The sequence below is a fragment of the Chlamydotis macqueenii genome, chromosome Z (genome assembly GCF_036417535.1).
Source record: "Chlamydotis macqueenii isolate bChlMac1 chromosome Z, bChlMac1.mat, whole genome shotgun sequence".
In the NCBI taxonomy this organism is placed as follows: Eukaryota; Metazoa; Chordata; class Aves; order Otidiformes; family Otididae; genus Chlamydotis; species Chlamydotis macqueenii.
The window spans coordinates 73,470,935-73,495,519 of record NC_141593.1 but is presented as its reverse complement, the minus strand read 5'-3'; the positions used below and the strand labels follow the sequence as shown (position 1 = coordinate 73,495,519).

At 46.0% G+C, this 24,585-nt stretch overlaps 1 protein-coding gene and 1 long non-coding RNA gene across 2 annotated transcripts; both read left to right on the top strand.

The window, feature by feature from the left end:
* The first annotated feature begins 494 nt into the window (after positions 1 to 494).
* Positions 495 to 11,624, top strand: LOC147596409 (uncharacterized). The gene is made up of 2 exons (XR_015261492.1): positions 495 to 1,477; positions 11,454 to 11,624. It is a non-coding gene; the product is annotated as an uncharacterized LOC147596409 (long non-coding RNA).
* Positions 11,625 to 12,844: 1,220 nt separating this feature from the next.
* Positions 12,845 to 24,129, top strand: PGAP4 (post-GPI attachment to proteins GalNAc transferase 4). Its single transcript, XM_086770505.1, has 3 exons — positions 12,845 to 13,014; positions 20,712 to 20,783; positions 22,633 to 24,129. Exon 3 carries the CDS (start codon positions 22,760 to 22,762, stop codon positions 23,945 to 23,947), a length of 1,188 nt encoding a protein of 395 aa, XP_086626631.1. The 5' UTR covers positions 12,845 to 13,014; positions 20,712 to 20,783; positions 22,633 to 22,759; the 3' UTR covers positions 23,948 to 24,129.
* Positions 24,130 to 24,585: the final 456 nt, after the last annotated feature.

Sequence of the window (24,585 nt, the reverse complement as noted above, 5' to 3'; positions counted from 1 at the left end):
TCCTGTCTTCCACGCCCAGTGGGGACCTCCACGTTTCTGCCACTGACCCCCCGCACACCCAAGAGCTTCCCACACCCCCAACCACCGCCCGTATCTACAGCGGACACCTCTACTGCCTCACGCCTACCTCTGGGCAGCCCCACACCGACCGCCGCTCCCCACGGCACCCTCACACCCACCGCCCTCTAGGCCCAGCCCTTCCTTCACGGGTGTACAGCGCCTCTGCAGCCCACTTCCCCACCTCCTTGCCCCGCATTCCCTCCCATGACTCGCCCCTCCCCAAACACCCGGCCCGGCCGCCCCACGGACCCCCATACGCACGCCAAAACCAGCCACCACCTCCTCCGCCACCACCTTCCTTCAGCCCACCGGAAGTGGGGACCAACCCCGTGTGTGGCTGAGCTGACGTCACACAGCAGCGCCCCACCGCCGGCGCTGATGGGCGGCCGCCCCTTCCGGCGGCCATTTCGCCCTCACCCGTCATGGACGCTCCTCGCCCTGCCGCCTGCCCTCGCTCGACATGGCCGCCGTTGCCATGGTGCCGCGGAGGCGCCTGACGACAGCGCCCTTACCCGCATCAAAGATGGCAGCCGCCCCCCAGGTGGCCGGGGGTGGGCGCGGTTATTCCACCCACGCTCCCGAGAGCTCGGGGAGGACGGTGTGAGCTGGGTCTGACCCCCGGGGGTGCCCAACGGTCCAGGGGTCGCCAAACGGCTGCGGCGGCAGCCCCGGCCCCGGGGGGGGCTGACCCCACCGACACCCCCGGGCTGTGTTCCTTCCTGGGGCTCTGCGGGGGTATATAAAGTCTATGCAAACTGCTGTAACGCAGGTAGCGTTTACGTGTGTAAAATACATAAAAATACATGTACAGCACAGGCCTCGCTCCAACTGAGATTGAAGTAATATTTCAGATAATGCAAGTTTAAAGTAATTTTTTAATATTTTAGGTTTAATATCTTCATCTCCACCTATCTTTGTAGAAAAACATGAAAACACCTACAAACATCATCAGACTGACAGGGATACTGCTTTATTTATCAGCTTAAAGTAGATTTGCGTCTCTTAGGCATCCGCACGATTTTTGTGCAGGTGCAGGGGTTCCCTTTCCACCAGCTCCACAGCAGCTGTCTCCACTGGGAAATGCCAAAAAAAGGTACCGTCCCCACCTTGCAAATCACGGCATAATGGACTGCTGTGCCCAAGAGCAATAGACTCACCTAGTCACACACTACAAGACTTCAGGCTGAATGAACATCTGATTTCTTGAAGGAAAAACAAAGCTTCCTCTGGGATTTTTCTTTTTTTTTTTTTTTCTTCCCTGCAGCTGCCAGAAAGAGCTCGGCAAGCCAGTGAGCTGCTGCAGCTTTGTGAGCAGCTGTGAGAGCAGCTGGGATGGGGAAGTTGACCAGCCTGGTTGAAGTCCGTATCTACACAATACTGTGGCATAAAATAAACTTCACGTAACCGAACTGGAAAGGTGAGTACCTTGGGAGGTTTTTTTTAAGAATTTGTATTCAAACCTTTCCTAGTTAAAAAAAAAAAAAAGAAAAAAAAAAAAGAAAAAAAAGCTAATGCATTTTAAGTCCACAGCATTTATTTGCAGCTGGAGACCCCTTAGCTGAGTAAGAAACGGTTGGTAAGTCATTGATTCTCAGTGCAGCCAGTTCTTGACCAAAATGTTTGAAACCAAAAAGAGATTTTTTGTTGAATCAAATGTACTCCAAACCAGGTCTTCAAGTCAGCATAGCTTTCAGTCCTTGTGTTTTCCTTGCTTTTGCTTTATACTTGTTTTTTCTCCTCTCTATGTATTTTTTCCCAGGTGTTGAGCCCATCCAGATTAGCTTTACATCATCACAGCAAAACTAACTGAAATGCGGACAGTCACAACCGTTTTTTTAATTTTGTGTCCATGTCTTTTATCTCTCTGCACCTTGACGTTTTCTCCACAGAGAAGGAAAAAAACATTTCCTGCAGGGCACCCTGCTACTCTTGTACATTCTCTTCCATATCTGCCTTAATTACCATGCTTTAGATAAGCATTCAAACTGATCTTTGAGCTGCTCTTTTATACACTGCATACTACATAATGTTTGGGTCTGCCCTAAAACAGCTTTGAAAAGGAAAGTCCTTGCAGCCAGCTAGACTGTGGTGCTAAAAAATAAATGACTGTCCTTCAGGATGCCTATGTAGCTTTCCACACGGCCTGCAAACTCAAGACACAAAGATTGCCATCCTACTCCTCCCCTCCATTACCTTTCCTATTTTATGTAACTCCTGACAGTCATTTCCTCTGAGTACTGAGATACTAGCTCCCCTCCAGTAGAAGCAATGTGCCGCTCCCCTTAGCGGTGTTTGTAGATTAACTGTCATGTCCTTGTGAATTGTCAGCCGCAGAAAATACAGCAGATGTGAGAAAAAATACAAGCATAAATATGAGTGCTAGGGAGAGAAAGAAAGTGAGTATTAATACTGTTATTAATACTTGAGATACTTTTTTGAAGAAACTGGGAGATCCAAACAGTCTAATGTCAGTGTAGAGGACGTCCTGCAGCAATTTGCAATTATTTGGAGTCCACTAGGAATGTGGCAGGTCGGGTGGCTTTTTCTTGAAAATGGCAGGTTCAGCCACAGTCCTTCACTTGCAATTGCTGTAAGAGTTAAGCACATAATTAATTCAAAACTACAGCTAGTTAAGAATCTGAATGACTAAAGCAGAGAGTTTATTGGAAAGGGTGTGCATTTGTTTTAGCATGAGCAGAGACTGATAAGAAGAAACCCACCAAAGACCCAAAGATTAACTGAGTAAATAAAGTTGTGTAAGGAACAGCCTACAGAGGAGACCACAAAAGGACACTCAAATTGACGGATTCTCCTTGTGTAAACAAGACTTGCACAGCCTTGTGACCAGGGTTGTGACTTATTACCAGTCAATCTCTTTTCCAAATGAAAAGGACCTACAAAAACTCAAATACTGGCTCTCCCTCATGTTGTAAGAGTGGTAGCATGCATCAAAGTTTGTTATGAAAGCCCAACACATTGTCTTGAAATGTGTCCTCTTCAGTAAGGCAGGATGTTGAGACACAGTGTTGGGAACTGTTTACACATTACCCAGATGTGTCTGGACAAGCAGCATGCAGGTATGTAGTTAAATCTGGAAGCTGTATCCATCACACTCACAGCAGACTAACTGCCCTAAAGGAGCTAACCAGACCCCAAATTAAATGGAGCAGAGCCCTTGCCGTAAATAATTCTGTGGAAAAAGTCCATTTTTGTGTCAGCACACAAGTCAGGCTTTCATTTGCTAGGTTGCAAACTGGAGCCACAGCAGCTACTTCTTGATAACCCAGTGCCAGTTACCATCGAAGAGCAGGTACAAAACACAGCCCTTGATGTGTCCGGTGGTAGCTTGCACATATGCTCAGGGCCTACTAGATTAGATCATGTAGTTGACAGGAAAAGTAGGGAAAGACTCAAAAACAAAACAAAAGAAAAGAAAAAAAAAGGAAAATGTGTGTTAGTGGAACATACTTGGATGAAGGGCTTAAACTGAACTTCCTAACTCCCTTAATTTCCTCATATGCTAGCTGCAGGCTCCAAGATGATTCTGTCTTATCCTGTTATTTTGATCATTGGTGCTTTGAAGCAAAACCAGAAATACTAGTGTCTTAAAAGACATCCATTTCTTACTGGCTGATTTATGTAAGAAGCACTTTCATGTTATTGAAGTAAGATAAGCAATAAGAACAATTTTTTTTAAAATCTTACCTTTGAAGCACAAAGCTTCAGTCCTTGCAGAAAATCTTGTTCTGTAAGGTTTGTTCTAGTATCCCATCCTCTCAGCATGACTTTGTCTTTACCACATTGTGGCTAAGGATGTGCTGTAAAAATAGGGTAATTTTTGTTTTTCTCTCACAAATGTTGTGAAGTAGCCAATGTTGTTGCTGTGGGTATGAAATAGAATGAGAAGGTGATGCTGCAGTGTGCTGTGCTAGGTGCACATTTACTAGGGACACCAGTGGAACTGTATTTAATAACATTGGGGTGTTTTTATTTTATGGAAATAATAAGGTCTGTAAAACATGCCTTACTTACTTCCCCTTCCTCTTTGGTAACTCACAAGGATAGCACCCCATACTTTTTCCAAATACAAGTTTTGCATATGATCTAACTGTATAGTTATAACAGTAGCTTTTGCACAGCTCAGTAAGTCATAAATATGCTATTTTGTAATAAGCCAAAGACGGTTTGCCTGCACCACTCACACCGGAAGTGCCTGCAGAACCAGACAGCCCTGGAGTTACAGAAAGGTGAATACTGGAAGCAGCTCAATTAAAAGTCAAGACCACAGAGAAAAGCAGTGCTCTCTGACTCTCTTGCTCACTCTCTTGACAGTCAGAACATCCTGGCAGGCAATTCAAAGAAAGGAGGAATGGAAGAGTCCAGCTGGTGAGTAACCCAGGCTGGGAAGTCTCAACAGGGATTTCCAGCCATTGCCTTGCTGCCTCACTGCTCAGCTGCAATAATGATAATGAGAAATAAAAAGCCCAGCAAATGGAGCAGGAGCTTGAACGATGTCTTTCTATTTTTGTTGCTGGGCAGCATACACCCTTAATTTGCTGTCTGTGCGTTGAGAACTCCTGTGTACAAATGATTCTGGAAACAATGCTATGAGGAGTTTTCTGAAAATGAGCCTGTATCCACTGTCCGTACTAGTAGATGCACTTAATTTTTAAAGAGATGCTTTTCAGAAATTGCTTTGTATCTTGGTAGGCTCTATATTGTTGCACTATGAGACTGGGAAAGGAAAATGAGATTTTTCTGAAAATAGTCATTACTCATCAGCAGTGAAAATTACAGAATTTACAAAAGAAACTGAAGAGAAATCACTTCCATCTTTATACTAGCCAATGTCGCTCTAGTAATTATAGCAGGTTATCCTTCTAGGTCATGGACAAGTCATGGAATTTTATGTCCTTCTTTGTGTATGGCCAGTGCCCCTAGTTGGCGTCCCGGGACTTGTCTAAACTTAGAGATTAAAAAAAAAATAATCTGAATTAATTAAAAAGTGAACTAAAATTGAACAACTTTGGTTTCTGTGTTACATCCGTAGAATGATGAAAGGTTAACATTTATTTCGCTTCTTTCACTTCCAAAAAACATTGAGCCAATGGTTTGAGGCACAGAATTTGCTAGTGAAATGTGCCCAGCAACCGTACAAAATATCTTTACTCCATTCTGGAAGGCCATATTAAAAGTTTTCCAGCAGTCCCTGGGTGATAGTTCTTGTCTGACTCAGTTTGGAAATCTTGTGTTTTGCCTCATTACCCCATTCTCTTTTTTTTGGCATGTGCAAAAAGTACACTGTTCCAGACTAGTCTATTTTGCAACACAGAGCAAGTAACTGAGAGCTAATGTATTTTAACAGATAGTTTGGAGAGCCACTTGACTCTATTTCTAAATTAAAACATTGTCCCTCTCTGAAATACTCTAGTCTGCAAGAGTCAGAATGTTGGAGCAAGACAGGTAGGAAGTTGGATCCCCAGACCATATACAACTAAACTGATGAAGATGTTAGAATCATAAAATTGTTTTGTTTGGAAGGGACCTTTAAAGACCATCCTGCAAGGAGCAGGGACATCTCCAACCACATCAGGTTGCTCAGAGCCCCGTCCAACCTGGCCTTGGATGTTTCCAGAGATGGGACGTCTACCACCACTCTAGGCAACCTATGCCACTGTTCCACCACCCTCATTGTAAAAAATTTCTTCCTTATATCTAGTCTAAATCTACCCTCTTTTAGTTTAAAACTATTACCCCTTGTACTATTGCTACAGGCCCTGCTTTAATGTTTCTCCCCATCTTTCTTACAAGCCCCTTTTAAGTATTGAAAGGCTGCAATAAGGTCTTCATGGAGCCTCCTCTTCTCCAGGCTGAACAGCCCCAACTCCTCAGCCTGTCCTCAAAGGAGAGGTGCTCCAGCCCTCTGATCATCTTCATGGCCTCCTCTGGACTCACTCCAGCAGGTCCATGTCCTTCTTATGTTGGTGGCTCCAGAACTGGACACAGTACTCAAGGTGGGGTCTCACCAGGGCAGAGTAGAGGGGCAGAATCACCTCCCTTGACCTGCTGGCCATGCTTCTTTTGATGCAGCCCACAATATGATGGGCTATATCCCCAGATACTAGTACCCTCTAGTCTTTCTTGGTAGGGCTGCACTCAATCCCTTCATCCCCCAGCCTGTATTGATACCGAGGGTTGCCCTGACCGAGGTGCAGGACTTTGCAGACTGGTCTTATGGAATTTGATGAGGTTTGCATGGGCCCACTTCCTGAGTTTGTCCAGCTCTCTCTGGATGGCATCCCATCCCTCAGGCATGTTGATCACACCATGCAGCTTGGTGTCATCTGGAAACTTGCTGAGGGTGCACTCGATCCCACTGTCTATATCATTGATGATGTTAAACAGTGCTGGTCCCAGTACAGACCCTTGAGGGACACCACTTGTCACTGACCTCCATCTGGACATTGAGCTGTTGACCACTATCCCCTGGATGCGACCATCAAACCAATTCCTCATCCACTGAACAGTCCACCCATCGAATACATATCTCTCTAACTTAGAAAGAAGGATGTTGTGGGGAACTATGTCAAAGGCCTTACAGAAGTCCAGGTAGACAACATTCGTAGCTCTTCCTTTGTACACTGATGTAGTCACTTCATCAGGTAAGACCACTGGGTTGGTTAGGCAGGACTTGCCTTTGGTGAAGCCACACTGGCTGTCTTGACTCACCTACCTGTCCTCCACGTGCCTCAGCACAGCTTCTGGGAGGATCTGTTCCATGATCTTCCCAGGCAGAGAGGTGAGGCTGAAAGGTCAGTAGTTCTCAAGAACCTCCTTTTTAAAAATGGGTGCAATGTTTCCCTTTTTCCAGTCAGCAGGGACTTCACCTGACTGCCATGACTTTTCAAATATCACAGAGAGTGGCTTGGCAACTGCATCAGCCAGTTCCCTCAGGACTCTGCAATGTATCCCGTCAGGTCCCATAGACTTCTGTATGTTCAGGTTCCTCAGGTGGTCACAAACCTGATCGTGTCTTACAGTGGGAGGGACTTTGCTCCCCCAGTCCCTGTCTTACAGTCCATCCACTCGAGATGTGTGGGAAGAGGGGTTACCAGTGAAAACTGAGGCAAAAAATTTGTTGAGTACCTCAGCCTTCTGAGGCTATAACCAGTTATCTGTTGTTACCAGTTCACCAGTCTCGCTTATTGAGGGAGGTACACTTTCTTTGGCTTTCTGATTTGGGCTGACATACTTGTAGAAGCCCTTCTTATTATTCCTTGTGTCCCTTGCCAAGCTCAGCTCCAGCCACGCCTTGGGCTTCCTGACCCGATCCCTACCCAACCAGGCAGCATCCCAATACTCTTCCCAGGATATCTGTCCCTGCTTCCACCACCTGTGGATTTCCTTCTTGCCCTTTAGTTCAACCAGCAGCTCTCAACTCAGTCATGCTGATCTCTTGCCTGCTTTCTTACACCTGTGGATTGAGAGCTCTTGTGCTCCATGGAAGGCATCCTTAAAGATCTGCCAGCTCTGTTCTGCTCCCTTGTCCCTGAGGGCAGTTTCCCAGGGGATCCTCATGACTAACTCCTTCAAGAGCTGGAAGCCTACTTTCCTAAAATTCAGGTTCCTGACTTTACTCTTTTCCTGATGCATTTCCCTCAGGACTGTGAACTCCACAAGTTTGTGATTACTGCAGCCCGGGCTGCCTCTAATCTTGACATCATCGATTAGCTCACTTGAGTTGGTGACCAACGGGTCCAGTATGGCTGGGTAGGGCTGTCTACCACCTGTCTGAAGAATTTGTCCTCAATGCATTCCAGGAGTCTCCTGGACTGCCTACAGCTCGCTGTGCCACTTTTCCAGCAGATGTTGGGGTGGCTGAAGTCCCCCAGCAGGACAAGAGCCTGTGAGTGTGATGTCTCCTGTAGCTGGAGTAAGAAGTCTTCGTCAATAGGCTCCCTGTGATCGGGTGGCCTGTAGTAAACACCGACCACCAGGCTCCTTTGTTGCTTTGGTCTCTAATTCTCACCCATAAGCTTTCAGGCTGCTCATGGATATTCTTCAGAGACAGCTCTTCACACTCTATCCGTTTCTTGATGTAGAGGGCAACACCTCCACCCCTCCTTCCTCCCCTGTTCCTTCTGAACAGCTATTGATAGCCACACTCCAGTCCTGGGATTCATCCCACCAGGTTTCCATAACAGCAACCAAGTCATAGCTTTGTAGCAGCTCAGTGGCTTCCAGCTTCTATTTGTTGCCCATGCTGTGTGCATTGGTGTAGAGGCACTTCAGGTGGGCTGTTGGCCATGTCATCTTCTTAGAGGAACAGCCCTTCATTCCTTTGAGGTATTTCCCTGGTGTTTCCATGTTGGCTCCTATTGCCTCAGGAGCCCCTGGCTCATCTCTGTAAGACTTCAAGTGTGCTGCAGTGAACCCAGCACATCTCGGTGCAACAGGCTGATGGCCCTCACTATTACCCCATCCCTCTAACCTTGGCATGCCGTCCCCCAGCTTGTCACAGGCAAGTCTGATATTATCGCTCTCCCCCTTTGAGTCTAGTTTAAAGCTCTGTCAATGAGCCCCTCTAGATCATGAGGAAAGACCCTCTTCCCACTTTGAGAAAGGTGAATCCCATCTGATGCCAGAAAGCCTAGTCCCATGTAGGTCATCCCATTATCAAAAAAAACCAAAATTGTGGCAGTGACACCAGCCACGGAGCCATGTGAGCTCACACTGCTATTGTTTTTTTTGCTATGAACAGCCCTACCTAGTTATTTGATCAAAGAAGCAAAGGAAACATAGAAAAACTTTGCGTGTGTGTCTGTGTGCAACACGCTCTAAAAAGAACTGGACTACATACAGTAAGTGTGCTTCTGTCATCTTCAGATCTGTGCAGCTTAGGTAGAAGAGTTTACAGGAACAGTATTTCATAATGTATCTGCAAGATGAATTAGTTATTGGTATAAGCCTGAAAAGTCTGGAATGCAGTTATATATAGGAAGCTGTATAGAGGAAAGGCATGGGAAATACAGCAAGAGTGCATACTCCTGAATAGACAACCAAATGCACAGACGAGGATGAAAAAGACATAAAAATATTTCAGCCTTGTCAGAGAATGTTAACGCACCCTAGACAGCTAAGCCGTCATGAATTCATCCCCTTTGGAGCTGTGTTTCATCTCATTGCTGTTGTGTAAAGCCAAACACAACAGCCCTGACATATGAGCTCACTGTGTCTCCAGTAAACAGCAAAGGACTTTGAACACTTTTTGTCCCCAGTGATCAATACTGAGTCTAAAAGAAAGAAAGAAAGAGAAAGCCATTGTATGTAATTTGGTTATCATCAGTATTGTATTGCTTTTCAAAACAGCCATCAGAAATGTCTGCTGCTTCTTAAAAAGCAGAATGTAAGCAGGAAATATTTATTTATTTACTCTGTGGATTTTTTTTTCTTATAAATACACAGCAAGGGAAGAAAACTATTTCAAAAATTAGCTTTTGAAGCAGATATCTACAAGGAGAAGATACCTGTTGTGCTGATGGTACAGGAATAACCAGATAATTATTATCATCTGGTAGCTCTACGTAAAGGATTAATACTGTCACCGCACTGGAGAACTCCTCAGAGTGTTTGTAAATGAGGCACAGCTTTTACAACTGAGCAGGTTAAACACATACTGGTACAACGTGTTATGCTAAACATACTATTCATTTCTTCTGCCAGAATGCAGTCGCTTTGGATTTCTTCCTAAGGACACCATGCTTACATAAACTTCTTTCTTCCTTCTTTTTTATCTTTTTTTTTTCCTTCTCTTTTTTTTTTTTTTTCTGGCTTTTCACAGCTTCCTCCCAGACCCAAATAAATTTTGAACACTCTTGTCAAATCTCATTGCAACTGGCTGAAGGAGGTAACTCTCAAATATGTTTGCTGCTATATACTTTATGCAGTCTCTTGTAGAGCAGAGAGACCCACATCTCCATCCCACTGAGCAAAAGCCTTCAGCATCCACTGAACGGGAGCCTGTCCCTTTGATTTGCTGGCTGGATAATCAGCACATACAGCTCAAAATCGGCTACAGTGTGCACACCTTCACGCACCCGTCTTCTGGTAAAAACATGAAGCAGTAGGACTGCTGTGTGGGAGGAAAGCTAAGGAATGAGGAGGGGGCAAGGAACATGAGACAGGACCTAAGCATATTTTGGCAGTGATGCATAGGGCAAAAATGGCATAACTTTGTAAGAAACCAGGCTTCTCCGTTCAGAAGCCCCCAAGACCATCAGTTTCTGCTCTGCTACTTTCCACATTGTGCAAGCATCTAAACATCTCCAGCACAGGTTGTCCTACTTCTAATGCTCGTGTTTATGAAAAGCAGGAGCTGATCTCAAGCAAAGCCAAAGCAAACATTAGCTCCATTTTCCTTGCACAAATGCTGAGTGCTGTGAGAACCATTACAGTGGACGGGAGAGGGGAAAGCTGCTTTGGTAACAGAAAATACTCGCATCTGAAGAGCTGAGCTGAACCTTCCCTACTTGGATATAATTTTCACCACAGGAATTTTTTTCTGATTATGGTTTTAAAGTATTGTCCTGTTATTGTACGGGCTAAATAATTTCAGAAGTAACTCTTCCTTGTGAGCATTTCAGGTTGCAGTTAGGTTACTGCATGAGCAGTTGTGTCCTCAAATGTTCATCTCTGCTCTTCAAACCCCTCCCTGCTGTGCTGGCATAGTCATTTGGTGTGGGGAACTGAAAAGATGAAGAGATCCAGCTAAGAAATAATCCATCATAAGAAAAGTTTTATTTTTCAGCCAGATCAGTCTCCCTTGTGCTAGCACACAGCAGGAGACAGCGCTGTGGTAAGACTGAGTAGTCAGGGATGGCAGGCTGTTGCTTAAACTGTGGCACTGCCCCAAAATTACTTGTGACTTTTCTCCCTCAATCTTTTGAGTCTAACAGAAGCTGTTTTGAAGAAATAAGTGTTTAAGAGTCAAAGTCAAGTGTTCCCTGAAAAGCAAGCAAATGAGCAAAGTGGGAGCAGAGAAGGCTGTACAGAAAGGCTCCTCACAAAATTGCAATTACCTAAATATTTATTCCTGAAGAAAAGGACTTCTGGCCTGTTCCTTCTAATGTATTACTGCCAAATCGTTCTGCTGGTTGAAACTCCATCTGAAATGTAATATTGGGTGCAATGTGGCGTATGTTTCTGCTGATGTCACTCACTAGTTGCTCTCCCACACACATACTGACAAAGAAGCAGAAATTTTTTGGTTTGTTTCTCACAAATTCTGCAACTTTGATCCTAGGAAGAACATGCTAATGGACCTCCCAGGAATGCATAGTCTCTTTCCCACCTCCAGTACTCTCATATACATTTTTGCCTCTGTTTTGTTCCAGGATCTATTGTTTCCAGTGCATCAGTATCTGCAGGTGTGAGAAGAGGCAGAGGCGGTCAGCAAAGAAGGATTTTGGAAAGCAAATCATTTGAGAAACTATGCTTTCTTCTACTGTCTTTCCATATTATTTTCAGAGCATAACATGCATCTAGGTAAACTTGTGGACCTTTCAGCCTGCCTCACCTTTTCCTAGGAGAGCAAGTCACTATAGGAACCCAGATGTGATGCTTGATGGTGTTATTATGAGCATTCCTGTTCCTCTGGCTTTTTCCCCCTCCATCTCTGCAATAAGAAGCCTTAGCTGAGGGATAGCTCTTGCCACCTCTAAGAAGTAAGGATCACAGGCATGCATTACTGAGTTCCTTTGTTCATAATGCTTATTAGAGAAAATAATATAAATTGGTATGTTAAAATTAAAGAACAAAACCAGGCATCATGCTAGAAGCTTCTGATCACAGGACTGGGCCCTAGCAACATTCTAGCTGTGCTTACAAGACTATAGTGTTCTGCTGAAACAGCATAAGGGATTTTTATTTTTTTCCTTGTTGGGTTGTTTTTTTTTTCTCAACCCTCAGATTTTTCCTAGAAATAGGACAGGTCAGAGCCTGAAAATAATTTTGCCTAAATATATGTACTCACTTTTTTTGGAGCTGCAGGCACAAAACGAATTAAGTTCTTAGAATTCCTTACAGAAAACTTTCTCTGAAGCATATTTTGGATAACTGTAGTTAGAAACAATTTGTATAATTGAGTATTCTGGTTACAGGGCTGAAGGGTCTATGTGTAGGGAAAGCAGCAAGAGGAAGCAGGGCCAGAAATGAACAGGTCAGAGGCACTTTTGATACTATTTTTTGATCCTGAATAGCCTGGTACAAATTTTGGTGTAGCTGATGAGCCTCCCCACTTCGATGAATGCAGATTAATACAGTGAAAGTTTAGCACTTCTACACGTCGCAGGCAGCTGAAATACTGCCGGTAACCCTGAAGCACAGCCCTCCCACTCGCGGGCCGTGATCTTTCTCTCTACGAAGTGGGGCACCGTGATTTGGGTAGTTAGCGGAGGGTCGGACTGCAGAAAACAACCTCGCTGCCGGCCCGGGGGGGACGGGGCAGTGCCGCAAAGGCGTGGCCGAGGAACGCACCTGACGGGCGGCTGGAGCCTGCGGAGCTCCGGCCGGGGCAGGGCCGCGGGGCGGTCGCTGCGGCCGCGGGAGCCGGTTCCGCATTTCGCCGCTCCCCGCGGAGCGCTGGGCACCGCGGAGCCGAGACAAGGGAGTCGAGTCCGGCTGCGCCGCGATCTGTAACAACCCCCCTCCCCAGACCCCCGACCCCTCCCCCGGGGCAATTCGCCTTCCGCTTCTTAACCGGCTTTCACACACACACACACCCCCTCCTGGTTTTCGGGTTCTCACTCTTGCCAGCTCCCCTTCCCCTCCTTCCGAGCATCTCTCTGCTAGCGTAGTCACATGTTTAGGCTTTGATGCCTTTAATCCCACCCTCACCGCCCGAGAGGGAGGAGAAAAATTTGCGGGAGAGAAGTGAGCAACAAGCGGAGCGGCGAGGTAGAGGGCAACGGGGAGCTGCGTGCACGGCGGCGGGGGGAGCGGCGGGGCCGGGCGAGGGGACCCCGCTCCCAGGGCGGCTCCCGATGCGCGGGGGCGGGCAAATCCTTGCGCGGGATCGGGCTGCGCCCCTGGGGCGGGGTGTTTCTGGCCTCTCCGGCGGGGACTGCGGGGGGGGGGGACGGGGGGGACGGGGACGGTCGACACCCGGCGTGGCTTTGGGCTCCGCGTGGGCGGGGTGGGGGGGCTGTGCTCCGGGGGAGCGGGGCCAAGGGCGGCGCGGGGCTGTGGCCGTTGGCGAAGGGCTGAGCTGTCCGGTTGGGCTGAGCTGCCGTAGCGGAGGCACTCGAGCGACGGGGGGAAGTGGGAAAACCTCCAGGGAACGAGGAAGTGTTCCGTGCGTGCCGTGAGGATGTGACTGTACATGGTGACAAGCAGAAGAAAGGGTGGACAGAGCCTGGCTGGGCCTAAAGAAACAGTCCTTCTCTTTGGGAAGGTGAATGAAACTCTCCTAGGGATAGGAAACAAGGGGAAAAAATTAACCAGCCAGCTTCTGCCCTGTGCCTGGAAGGAGCACTCGGCTGAGGTAAAAGTATGGCCAGAATTTCTCTGGTCAGGAGTCTGGGTGAGGGGGTTGAGGCCGGGGCACGCTGAGGAAACATCTGCATCTCTGCTGTTTCGCAAGGAGAGCAGGGAGTGGAGAGGGGATCAGCTTTTCTTACCTAACGCCCTCTCCTCTTTGACCATCCTCACTAAGGTAACTGCTATTAATCCCAGTGCTTTAAGGGTCACCTTATGCTACCTGGCAGCTCTCCCAAAGGGAAAGAGGAGCACCTAAGAAACCAAAGGGCTGAAGTCACTGACATTTAAAATCATAGGCTGTGGAGGACATGTGCAGCTGTGCTGATGGTGCAGCAAAATGTGACACTACGCCACTGGGCACCACAGGGTCATGCTCTCATGTAGTTGCTGAGAAAGTAATTTTCTCTACAACCAGTGGGCCGCCAGAAAGGCACACCAGGTTCAGCAAGCATTTGCAAGCACAAAACCCAGGTGAAATACCCTCCTGCACAAGTGAAATCTGTGGCTTTCTTGTCTGTCCAACAAGGGCAATACTAATTATATAACAGACTATTTTCCAGCTACTGTATTTATCCCACTTTCTTCCCTTGAGACTCAAAATAGATCACCAGTATCCCCCAAAACCAGGGCATCCCATTGACCCTGCCTTTCTATGCAAGATAAACAGTCTGTTTCATACATGGCAGGGGGAGGGAAGGAGGACTGTGTATTCCTCAGGCACATGTGATGAAGATAACGTCAGTAGTGCTGTTTGACATGAGTAGGCAGTGTCTCTGAAAAGAGAAATGCTGTTTATCAATATGACTAAACATTTTTTCTTTCAAACAGAAGTTAGAATCAGAATATTCTGGTTGTCGCCTGGCACAGTTTTGCATTTTTATTGTTTACATAGACCTATCCCAACTGGCAACTTAAAAGGCCTTTGCTCACAAAAAAAAGAATATCCTGTTTCGTTACTACTGTGTTTTATTTTTAGAGTGATAAATGAACAGGAATGCTGCAACATTTTCTGTGTTAGCAGCCATCACCACATCTGTTTCCTTTTTTCCCCCTCACCCTCCATTCATATACTCACACCCCTAGCCCTACCACCGCAGGTGAATTATTAAAAGAAGTCATCATTGTGGGGTTTTATTGCAGGGGGGTTGGACTAGATGACCTTTGAAGGTCCCTTCCAACCCTAACCATTCTATGATTAAATGATGATCAAATGATAATCGAATTATGATAATTGAATGATAATTGAACAGTGAATTAAAAATGATTTAACAATAATTAATCACTAAGGTGTAATGAAATAGTAATTGAATGATGATCTAATTTATGATTTCAACAATGATTTAAATTATGATTAGACGGCAGCCAAACACTCTGCTATACACTTCTAATACTTAAGCTATAGCTGGATGTATATAACTGTCGCTAGCATACAACACACTTCAGGGCCTAGTGTAAAATATTGCCTCGTTATGATACCAGATGCCAGGTAAGGGGTCTGTTGACCTTGAGGGGTGACCTTGAGGGGCGTCCCTGCTCAAAGGGAGATCACTGCTGTGCAGCTTGCTGCTGTACAGGAGAACTCAGTGGGCTCAGGGCGGCTACTGATACCTGTAGCGTAAAGGGATTGACTCCTCATCAAGCCCCACCTTTTTGTAAGGAGTGCAGCTGTAGCAGTTGCAGTTTTCTCTAGTCCCAGCTCAGGCTGGTACTCTTTGCTCCTGATAAGATGTGGCCTAGACTCCTTGGTTCCTGAGAAGATGTGGCCTGGCAAAATTCCCAAGGTTTGCACAGCAGGGCTGGTTTGTTGGTGGTGCCTGAACCGAAGTGCTGCCCACTCGCTCAGAGCTGGGTGCACCCGTCACACCTACCCAACTCTCAGATACCTGGGGAGCTAATATAGTCTGCACATGGCTCTTTCAGAGACTGTGAAATGGCTGGTTTCCTAGCAAGCCCTGAGGGCACAATTGCGTATACAAATTGAATTGAAGAGCTACGGCAGAAGGAGCTATTCCGCAATACTTCATTCCTGCTGCTCTGCAATAGCTCCTGGACAGACTTCTCCAAGACCAAGAATTCTTCCTCCTCATCTGTTCAGATTGCTTTAATTTGTGAAAAGTTGCTATTACTTCAGCATATCACATTTAGTAGCTGTTTTTCAATAGCTGTTCTAGATTATTTACCTGTGTGGATTATCAGTATGGTTAGACGATAAAATGCCAATTGTTCATGACCACCAAACCAAGCTGATTTGTTACATATCTGGGAAAAACAGATTCCCTCCCATCTTTTATATTCTTAAGCTGAAGATCCACTAAGGTAGAAATTGCCTCTTGCTATATTTGTGTACAGTATCTTGCATGCAGGGGCCCTGGTCTTATTTTAGCAAAAGACTGTGACACAAGGAGTTAAAATATAAATTATCTATGGCACCTCTGATGAGTCAGTGCATATTTAGTGCTGAGATTCCAATAGCAAACAGCAACAGGTAATAGCTGGTGCTAGTATTAGCAGTAACTTTGTGTAATACAATTTTTCTTTCTTTTTTCTACAAATAGGGATATAAATTTTATGCTAAAGCACAGGTGGGCTCAAACCAAAAGCCACATTTAAGATTTTGGAGGGCTCCAGACACATCTCTGTGAAAATATGCAGCAGTTTTTATACAGATTATAAAGTTCTCTAATAACATTTTTTTTTCCCCTCTAGCACAAAATAAAATGTAAATGCAGATGGATGCAGATTGCCTAAATAATTTTAAAGCTATGTAAACCTTTGGTGTAATCTTCTAAATGATAGCTCCTCACAAAAGTCCCCATCTTAATTCTCTGTGTTAAGGCATTATCTTGCACAGCTCTCTTCTCCAGGCTGCTTTCCACTCCCATTTGATCTGAATACTGACCTTACTGCTTGATAGCAACAGGGAAGAACATTGCCTTCCCATGACACTGCATAGCAGGTAGGCAGCCAGGTGAACGCCAGCAGGTGTTGAGAATGGGCTCCCTTCAGATTTATGTGGCAGAGGAAAATTAATATAGAAGAGAAGCAAGACAGAAGCTGGGGAAATAATTGTAATTAATATACATTCAGTTTATAGCCTGTTTCACTGGTGGTCACCTTCTTTGTTTAAGGGAAATGGAGAAAGTATCTTCCAGCTGCTACATCCATGTACCTTGCCTGTTGGTTCAGTAGCTTTCAAACTGTGCTCCCTGGATTTCTAGGGATTTAGGAACAGATTGTAAAAGTTAACTGCAGTTAAAAGAAAAAAAAAGCAGGCCAGCCTATCAGTACATTTAAATTCAAGATGCAATTCTGCAGTTTCTGGAGCTTCCTAACTGGACAAGGTTACTTCCTGTGTATCTGTGTGTTTTCACTTTCTAAACAGTGCTTAAATTCCATCTCCTTGGACAGAAAAAATTTATATCTTCATTGACAGGCTCTGAGGAACGGCAAATCAAAACAGACAGCTGTGCCATTGATTTCTACCTCTTACATTACGTAAGTCCTACAAAGGACCAAGTCCAAACCTTCTCCACCTCCCTGGCCGCTTCCCTGATGCTTCAAACTGCCATTAACCATAGCAGTGTTATGCCTTTAGTACACAGAGCATAAGAAACAAAAAGTAAAGTTTTAAGAGAACTGAGAGATCAAGTGCATCTCCAGCAGCCCTGCTCTTTGCCATAGCAGGAAGCATTTTAGGTGAAAGTTAAGTCTGGCTTATTTGAGATTCATCATCTAGAAATAACATAATGACAAATACTTTAAGCAGTGCTTGACGTAGAAGAGATGAGAGATGTATTTGGTACCTGCTAGTAAAACACAATCGAAGAACAACTGCTGAGCTCTTGCTCTGCATTCAGCTCTTGCTGAATGTTTTTAGAAGCACAGCTCTTGCCAGGATGGTTTGTGTTTTCTAGGGAGCCCAGCTCCCAGTTCAGCATCTAAGCGTAACAGTCAGATCTGTGAATGCTGGGCTTCTGCTGGACACTGCTGTTTTCAAGGCAAGCCTCAACACATTGCAGAAATATTATCTGTCACCTGACCTACTAAAAACTGTCAGAAAACAAGAGGAATTGCAGATGAGAAAAGCTGGCCATCTGGTCCAGTAATAGGGATCAGCTCATGGCAGGGACCTCTGGTTTCGGAAACTGAGGATATCTGTACACAGCAGTCAGCTGTCAGCATGCGTACATGAAACAGAGAGAGGTCTATATGGCTCTTTGTGAAGCTTGCATCAGTTTCCTCAGGTTCAAGCAGGATGGTTTGCTGGTGCAGTAACAGTGTCACCGCCAAGACAAAGCTCTTGTATCTGCCAGAGAGGGTTAATTGGTAGAGGAGCTTGGTCCTGAGGTTGCAGCTTGTCCGCACAATGTTAGGTCAAGTCATAAAAGTGGTTTTTGGACAAAGGTTTCAACTTGGGATACTGCTACTGGATCAACAGACGAGTTAAAACCACAACTTGTGTGAACACCATTATTACTACCACCACTGTGGGTGAGGTGGAGACTGTATCAGCTGGCCTTTCCGGACATTTTCCAAGACTCTACCTTGGTTTCCCGGGGGTGGCTGTATGGCTTCTAACCACACGGCTTCATCCAGTTGTTTTTATGTGAGGAAAGGAATGGCTTTTCCCATTAACACTGAAAAGAAGTGTAGTTAGGCAAAAAGGAATCATTTAATATTGTAATCATAAAGGAGTAATTACAACCATGTCTCACAGAGCAGGCAGTAGAAGACAGAGGTGCCCTCTCTTACATTAGCTACCCAAGAGGCCCCTAAAATTTCGCAGCTTTGAAATACATCAGAAGCTTTGCTCCAGGAATCCTCTGTGGAAAGGAGTTTGGAGCAGACAGAAGATCAGCTTTCTCTTTTAAAACACTAGCATAGCAGACACTATTCTGTACCCCAAAGAGGACATTACTCATTTTTCTACTCTTCCTCAGTGTGTGCAGAGGTAACTATTTCCTCAACAGTGCAATTCAGATAAGTCATTAGGGGATTCATGAAGATGGGAACATAGATTTGGTAGCAGGTGAACCAGCTGTTTCTGGAGGGAATCTTCATCATGAGGATCTAAGTAAAGAAACAAGCCGAGTATATAGCTTTATATTGCCACAGCTTCTAAATGTATTTAAGCAATCTCTCAGTTCCACACAGAATAGCTATAAAAGTGGCCTGCACTGCACATATTTACATGGTTGCAAACTAGTAGGATTCATATAGCTTTTTTTTTTTTTAAAGCACTGCAAAATCCAATTCTGGTTCTTGCTTTTCTCCTCAAACTTAATTTCTCTGTCAGTAATGCCACTTAAGTGCTTAAAGAAGAACAAACAAGATTTTTTTTTTCCCCCTAAAATGGGAAAAAAAAATTATAGTGCCAGTGCCAACAGCTTCTGGAAAAAAAAAAAAATATCTTCCATAAAGTTAGAACTAATGTCTAGAACACAGCCTGACCAGAAACTCTGGATTCAAGTCCTGCAGATAAGATCAAGCTTCATCTCCGTAGAAGCAAGAAATTTTTGTGTAGATTTGGAACTCTCATATGTTCCCAGTGTTACACTAAAAAGTATGGAGGAGGTCAGTGTCTCCCCTCTTTTCTAGATCCTTCAGCTTGGTTCCGGCATAAACTAGAGTATTTGATCCAGTTTAGTATGTTGCAGACCGTGTTTAGTATGTTTAGTATGTTCCGTGGTTATTCCACTGCCCAGTGAAAACAGCCTTTTTCTCTGCAATTAATCTGATAAAAAGCAATGTGAACGTTAACAGCCCAGGCAGCAGAGGAGGATCTGGAGAGAAAGTGCCTGTTTGATGGTTGTTTCCCTTGAGGTGTTCCGAGTTGCAAAACCAGAATAAGAGCTGCAGGTCCCTGAGCTGCGTTACCGCTGAGGTGGAGCCAGGGGGAGCCAGGCTGAGTCAGAAATCAGCGAACATCAGACCGTGACCCGCACCGCTGCCTCCCAGCCCTCTTTGCTTTTTCCGTCCCCGCTAATTCCCCGTGTGAGGGCAGGCGATCCCCCCCCCCCCCGCCCCGGGGGGGGGCGGTGGGGGTAGTGAGGACCCGCCCCCGCCTGCCGGCAGCCGGGACGCCAGCAGATGGAGTCCCAGCGCCGCTGTCCCAGCAGGCAGGGCCCGGGGAGAACCGGCGGGGCGGGAGCGAGCCTGGCTCCAGGTCCGCGGAAGGGCCGCACCTCGGGCACGCGCCCGGTCGGCTTCACCTGGCCCGCCCGCGGCCCCCGCAGCTCCGCCGGCCGCTCCTGCTGCTGCGGGACAGGCACGACAGCCGCTTCTCCCTTCAGCAGCGGGCGGCGTGAGGGAGGGGGCCTCCTGCTCGGGTGGGGACTATTAATGGTTCAGTTGTATCCAGAACCTATTACTTTACTCCCCGAAAACTAAACTACCTTATAGCTTTTAGAATTGTAGCATCACAAAATGGCATGCGTTGGAAGGGACCCCTAAAGGCCATCCAGTCCAACCCCCCTGCAAGCAGCAGGGACATCTCCAACCAGATCAGGTTGCTCAGAGCCCCGTCCAACCTGGCCTTGAATGTTTCCAGGGATGGGGCATCCAACACCGCTCTGGGCAACCTGTTCCAGTGTTCCACCACCCTCACTGTAAAAATTATTTTCCTGATGTCTAATCTGAATCTATCTCCCTCTATTTTAAAACCATTACCCCTTGTCCTATCACAACAGGCCCTGCTGAAGAGTTTCTCCTCATCTTTCCTGTAGCCCCCTTGAGGGACTGGAAGGCTGTTCCAAGGTCTCCCTGGAGCCTTCTCCTCTCCAGGCTGAACAGCCCCAACTCTCTCAGCCTGTCCTCATAGGAGAGGTGCTCCAGCCCTCTGATCATCTTCGTGGCCTCCTCTGGACTCCTTCCAACAGGTCCCCATCCTTCTTATGTTGGGGGTCAAGAGCTGGACACAGTACTCCAGGTGGGGTCTCACCAGGGCAGAGTAGAGGGGCAGAATCCCCTCCCTCAACCTGTTGGCCACGCTTCTTTTGATGCATCCCAGGATGTGGTTGGCTTTCTGGACTGCAAGTGTGTATTGTCGGCTCATGTTGAGCTTCTCGTCCACCATTTTCTTAATTTCTATTTCTCACCGTGGTTCTTACTTTCAGGTTTGGAGGCTGGCTCAGCGACAGTGCCAAGAATGTTCCTTTCATCTAGAGGAGTCTCAAAAATATGCCAATGTGAGTTGTAGAATATGATTCTGGATTTGTGTGTTCCCTTAATATTTGTAACTTGTTAGCAGAAAATGAGAAAAAGGAAAGCCCTGGATTGTGGATGAATAAAAGCATTTAAATGCTAGGTCTTTGCATCTGATGGATTTCAGGTCTTCATGTCCTGAATCATCATGGCATGGATCTGATGGATGAAAGGCAGCCATCACCTTTAAGGCCTTTTTAGGGTCCACTGATGCAATACAATCCAGTGTCTGTGAAACAGGATTGTGTAATTGGAAAGAAAAGGGAAGACACTGCAGATTCTCATGCATCAGTGTGTAAATTTGTTGTCTCTATTTAATTACACTAAATCTTCAAAGTGTTGTGTTTTTGTGAACCAGAAGATAGGACAAGCCACAGTCTGTCCAATGATGGTTTGAGATCTTGCAGTATGAAGGGGCTGGTCTCTGAGAAATATTTGGAATAACTCTTGTATATATTCCATTAATCTTAGTAAAAGGCCTTTCATAACAAGATTATTGGACTCCCAAATGGCAATAGGACGCGGTTCTTTTAACGGCGAACAGAGCAAATCTGTGACTACAGTAATGAAAGCAGTTTTGAAGTGGTCCCAGTTAGACCCTGCTCAGTGTCCTCTGAGTCATTTCTTCTACATGGTCGATTCTTCTGAGACAGAGGAGAAGAGCCATAGCCCTGATTTTTTTCCATCCACACATCATTGCTTAGGGCACTTCAGACAACAGTGCAGAGGAGGAAAAAGGGTAACATTTTTGTCTGGGAGAACCATTTGATCAGAACTTGGTGAAGGCAGAAGGTTAAAAATGGGAGAAACTCTCCACTGAATGGTGCAGTCAGAGAGCTGTGTTGGGCATGAATAACTCAGTTGATACGGAGAAGGAATGGAAAGTAAAAGGGAGAGTCAAACAGCAGACTAAAAAGGGAAATTGCTGTCACAGGATGACAGCTAGGCTGTTAGGTATTCATGGCAGCCCAGAGAAGCAGAACAGAAAAGCTGGCTATGGCAAAATCTAATTTTTTGTGAAGGTGGATGTTTGCTTAAAGTCTGTGTGTGTATGTATATTTACACAAATGTTTCAATTTTAAATTAAAGGGATATAATCTTAAATTACAAACTTTTAAATAAAAAATACGAATCAGTGGCTCAATTGCAGCTTGTTAATCTTGCTGTGACTGTGTATTTCACAGGGTCTAGAGAGGAGGAGACATCTGAGAGAGATGCACACACACATTACACTTAGCATGCACATACCCTTAGTGAAATAAATTGATCTCTTTGTTACCTTGTTTCACACTCAGGGCAGTAAAGTGAAAAAACATGTGTTTGGAAGTGTGTGAGCAACAGAAGGGAAGCATGTGTCATTCCATAGGGGTAAAAGTTTGTCTCTTAAATATGTGCTATGCTAAGATACAAGAGATCTTGCTTCAGTTCTTTGTTATGGCCCAAGTCTTACTATGTCACTGTGACCAGACAGTAGTATCTAAATTCTCTGCCTTTAACAAAAAGGAATTTCCACACATCCTGCATCCATGTTGCCTGTTTGTTGTGCGTTTGAAGTGTAGTAACAAACACAACGAAGTCCTACCTAGCTAAGTCAGATCAGAGTTCCTGCATGTTGAAAAGCCCTTAGGGGCACTTTGCTGAAAACTAAGTTTGGCTCATCTTTCCTCACCCTCCCACGACAATTTTGTGATGCCCTAGCACAAGGGACTCCTCAGGGGGCTTTTATTTTGGCTTATTCAGGGACTAGCCCTCAGCTTTCCGTTTTCTCAAATCATGGTCTTCCCATTCTGACAGTTCCTGTTTCATTAACCATCTTTTTTTCTTCCTGTCTAGGCTTGGACAAGCTGTGGAGGTTTGGCAGCCATTGCCCCACTGATACCTTGCAATCCAGGGAAGATGCACCTGAAGTGAAGGAATGAGGCCATGAGTAGAGCAGCAGTGCCCTCCTTCTGCAGCAACCATGTTACACCAAGCCTTGCAGCTCTATGGGAGGTGGTGCCGTTGGTCCAGTCCTTTTATCCATCTCCTCACACTGACTGTGGTGACATTTGGTGTGCTTGCACCTTTGATTTGCCACCGGCTCCTCCACTCTTACTTCTACTTGCGGCGCTGGCACCTGAACCCCATGAGCCAGGAATTCCTGGAGCAGAACCAGCAGGAGGGCCAGGCTGCCCTCCATTACTTTGAGAAGCTGCAGATACCAAACGCCTCTGAGGCCTCTGGCAGTGATGCCTCCCAGCCCTTGCTGCTGGTCACCATTATCACTGTGCAGAGGCGGAATGATTTCCACTATGTCTTGCAAGTGGCTGCCCACTTCCACCAGCTCCTCCAGAAATGTGGTGCACGTTGCCGGAGCCACCGCATCCTCCTCTGTAATGTGGAATCAGACCCCAGTAGCCATCAGGATGTCAGGCTGCTGAGCAGCTTCTTTCCTGTGGTCAGTCATGACAAAACTGGGGAGAACCCTGACCCCAGAGTGAACCAGTTTGAGAAGGAGAAGCAGGACTACATCTTCTGCCTTGAGCAGTCGCTGTTGATGTACAACCCAGAATACATCCTCATAGTGGAAGATGATGCTGTGCCAGAGGAGGAGATATTTTCTGTCTTGCAGCACCTCTTGTTGGTCCGGTTCTCTAAACCGTACCTCAAAGATGCACTCTACTTTAAGCTTTACCATCCTGAGAGGCTTCAGCACTACTTCAACCCCGAACCCATGAGAATCCTTGAGTGGCTAGGTCTAGGCATGTTTCTGGGACCTGTGCTGAACTGCGTGTACTCCTGGGCAACTGGGCGCCCCAGCCTCAGCTGGCCCATTGTCTTGTTCTTTGCTTTGTACAGTATGGCTTTGTCAGAGCTGGTGGGACGGCATTACATGCTGGAGCTGCGTCGGCTGGCCCCCACTCTGTATAATATCGTGCCGGTCACCGAGTGCTGCACGCCTGCCATGCTCTTCTCCGCTCCGTCTGCCCGCCGTGCCTTAGGTTACCTGCAGGAGCTGCATTGCCGCCAGGGTTTTGCTAAGGATACTGCCCTCTACTCACTGCTGCGTACTAAGGGGGAGAATGCCTACGTGGTGGAACCCAACCTGGTCCGGCATGTGGGAATGTATTCCAGCCTTCGGCTAAACGTCAACCCAAAACTGCTGTGATCTGTTCATGCCTTTCCAGACGCAAAGCCCAGGGAACTTGCCACTTGGCAGAGAGGCAGTGTGCAAACTTAGATGTTGCGCTGCTCACACTGGGCATCCTGTGCCTCCAGATGGAAAAATAACTCTCTTTAAAAAAAAAAAAAAAAAGAGTTTCTTAAAAAATAAACTTATGTACATGCAGACCTTATTTAATATATACTTGGAATTAATCACCATGCACCATGTGGGAGGGGAGTGGAGGATTCCAGCTGACAGTTGTGCATTGTCTACTCTCCTTCATCATTCTTAGGGAACTGCTCTCACACCAATATACACAGCTATACTGCCTACAACCCTTTACACTGGTTACAGAAATCCTCACCCTAGGGCAACAGAAATGTTGGACAAACTGAATGTTTCAAACTTAAGCTAGTGAGGAGAAAAAGCCCTTATTTTGCCATCCTTACTAAAGTTTGATCTCTGACCTCTCTCTGTTTCAGAGCGGTGGTTTTGAGCAGACCTTTCAAAAGCAGCAGCTGTTTATGTGAACTTTCCACAAATTTCATTAAGCCTCTATTTGTTACTGTCTCCCCCTACAGATCCTGTCTGCACCTCCACCCTTCCCATTCCTTTTTCTTGGAACAGAGGCTCTTAAACAC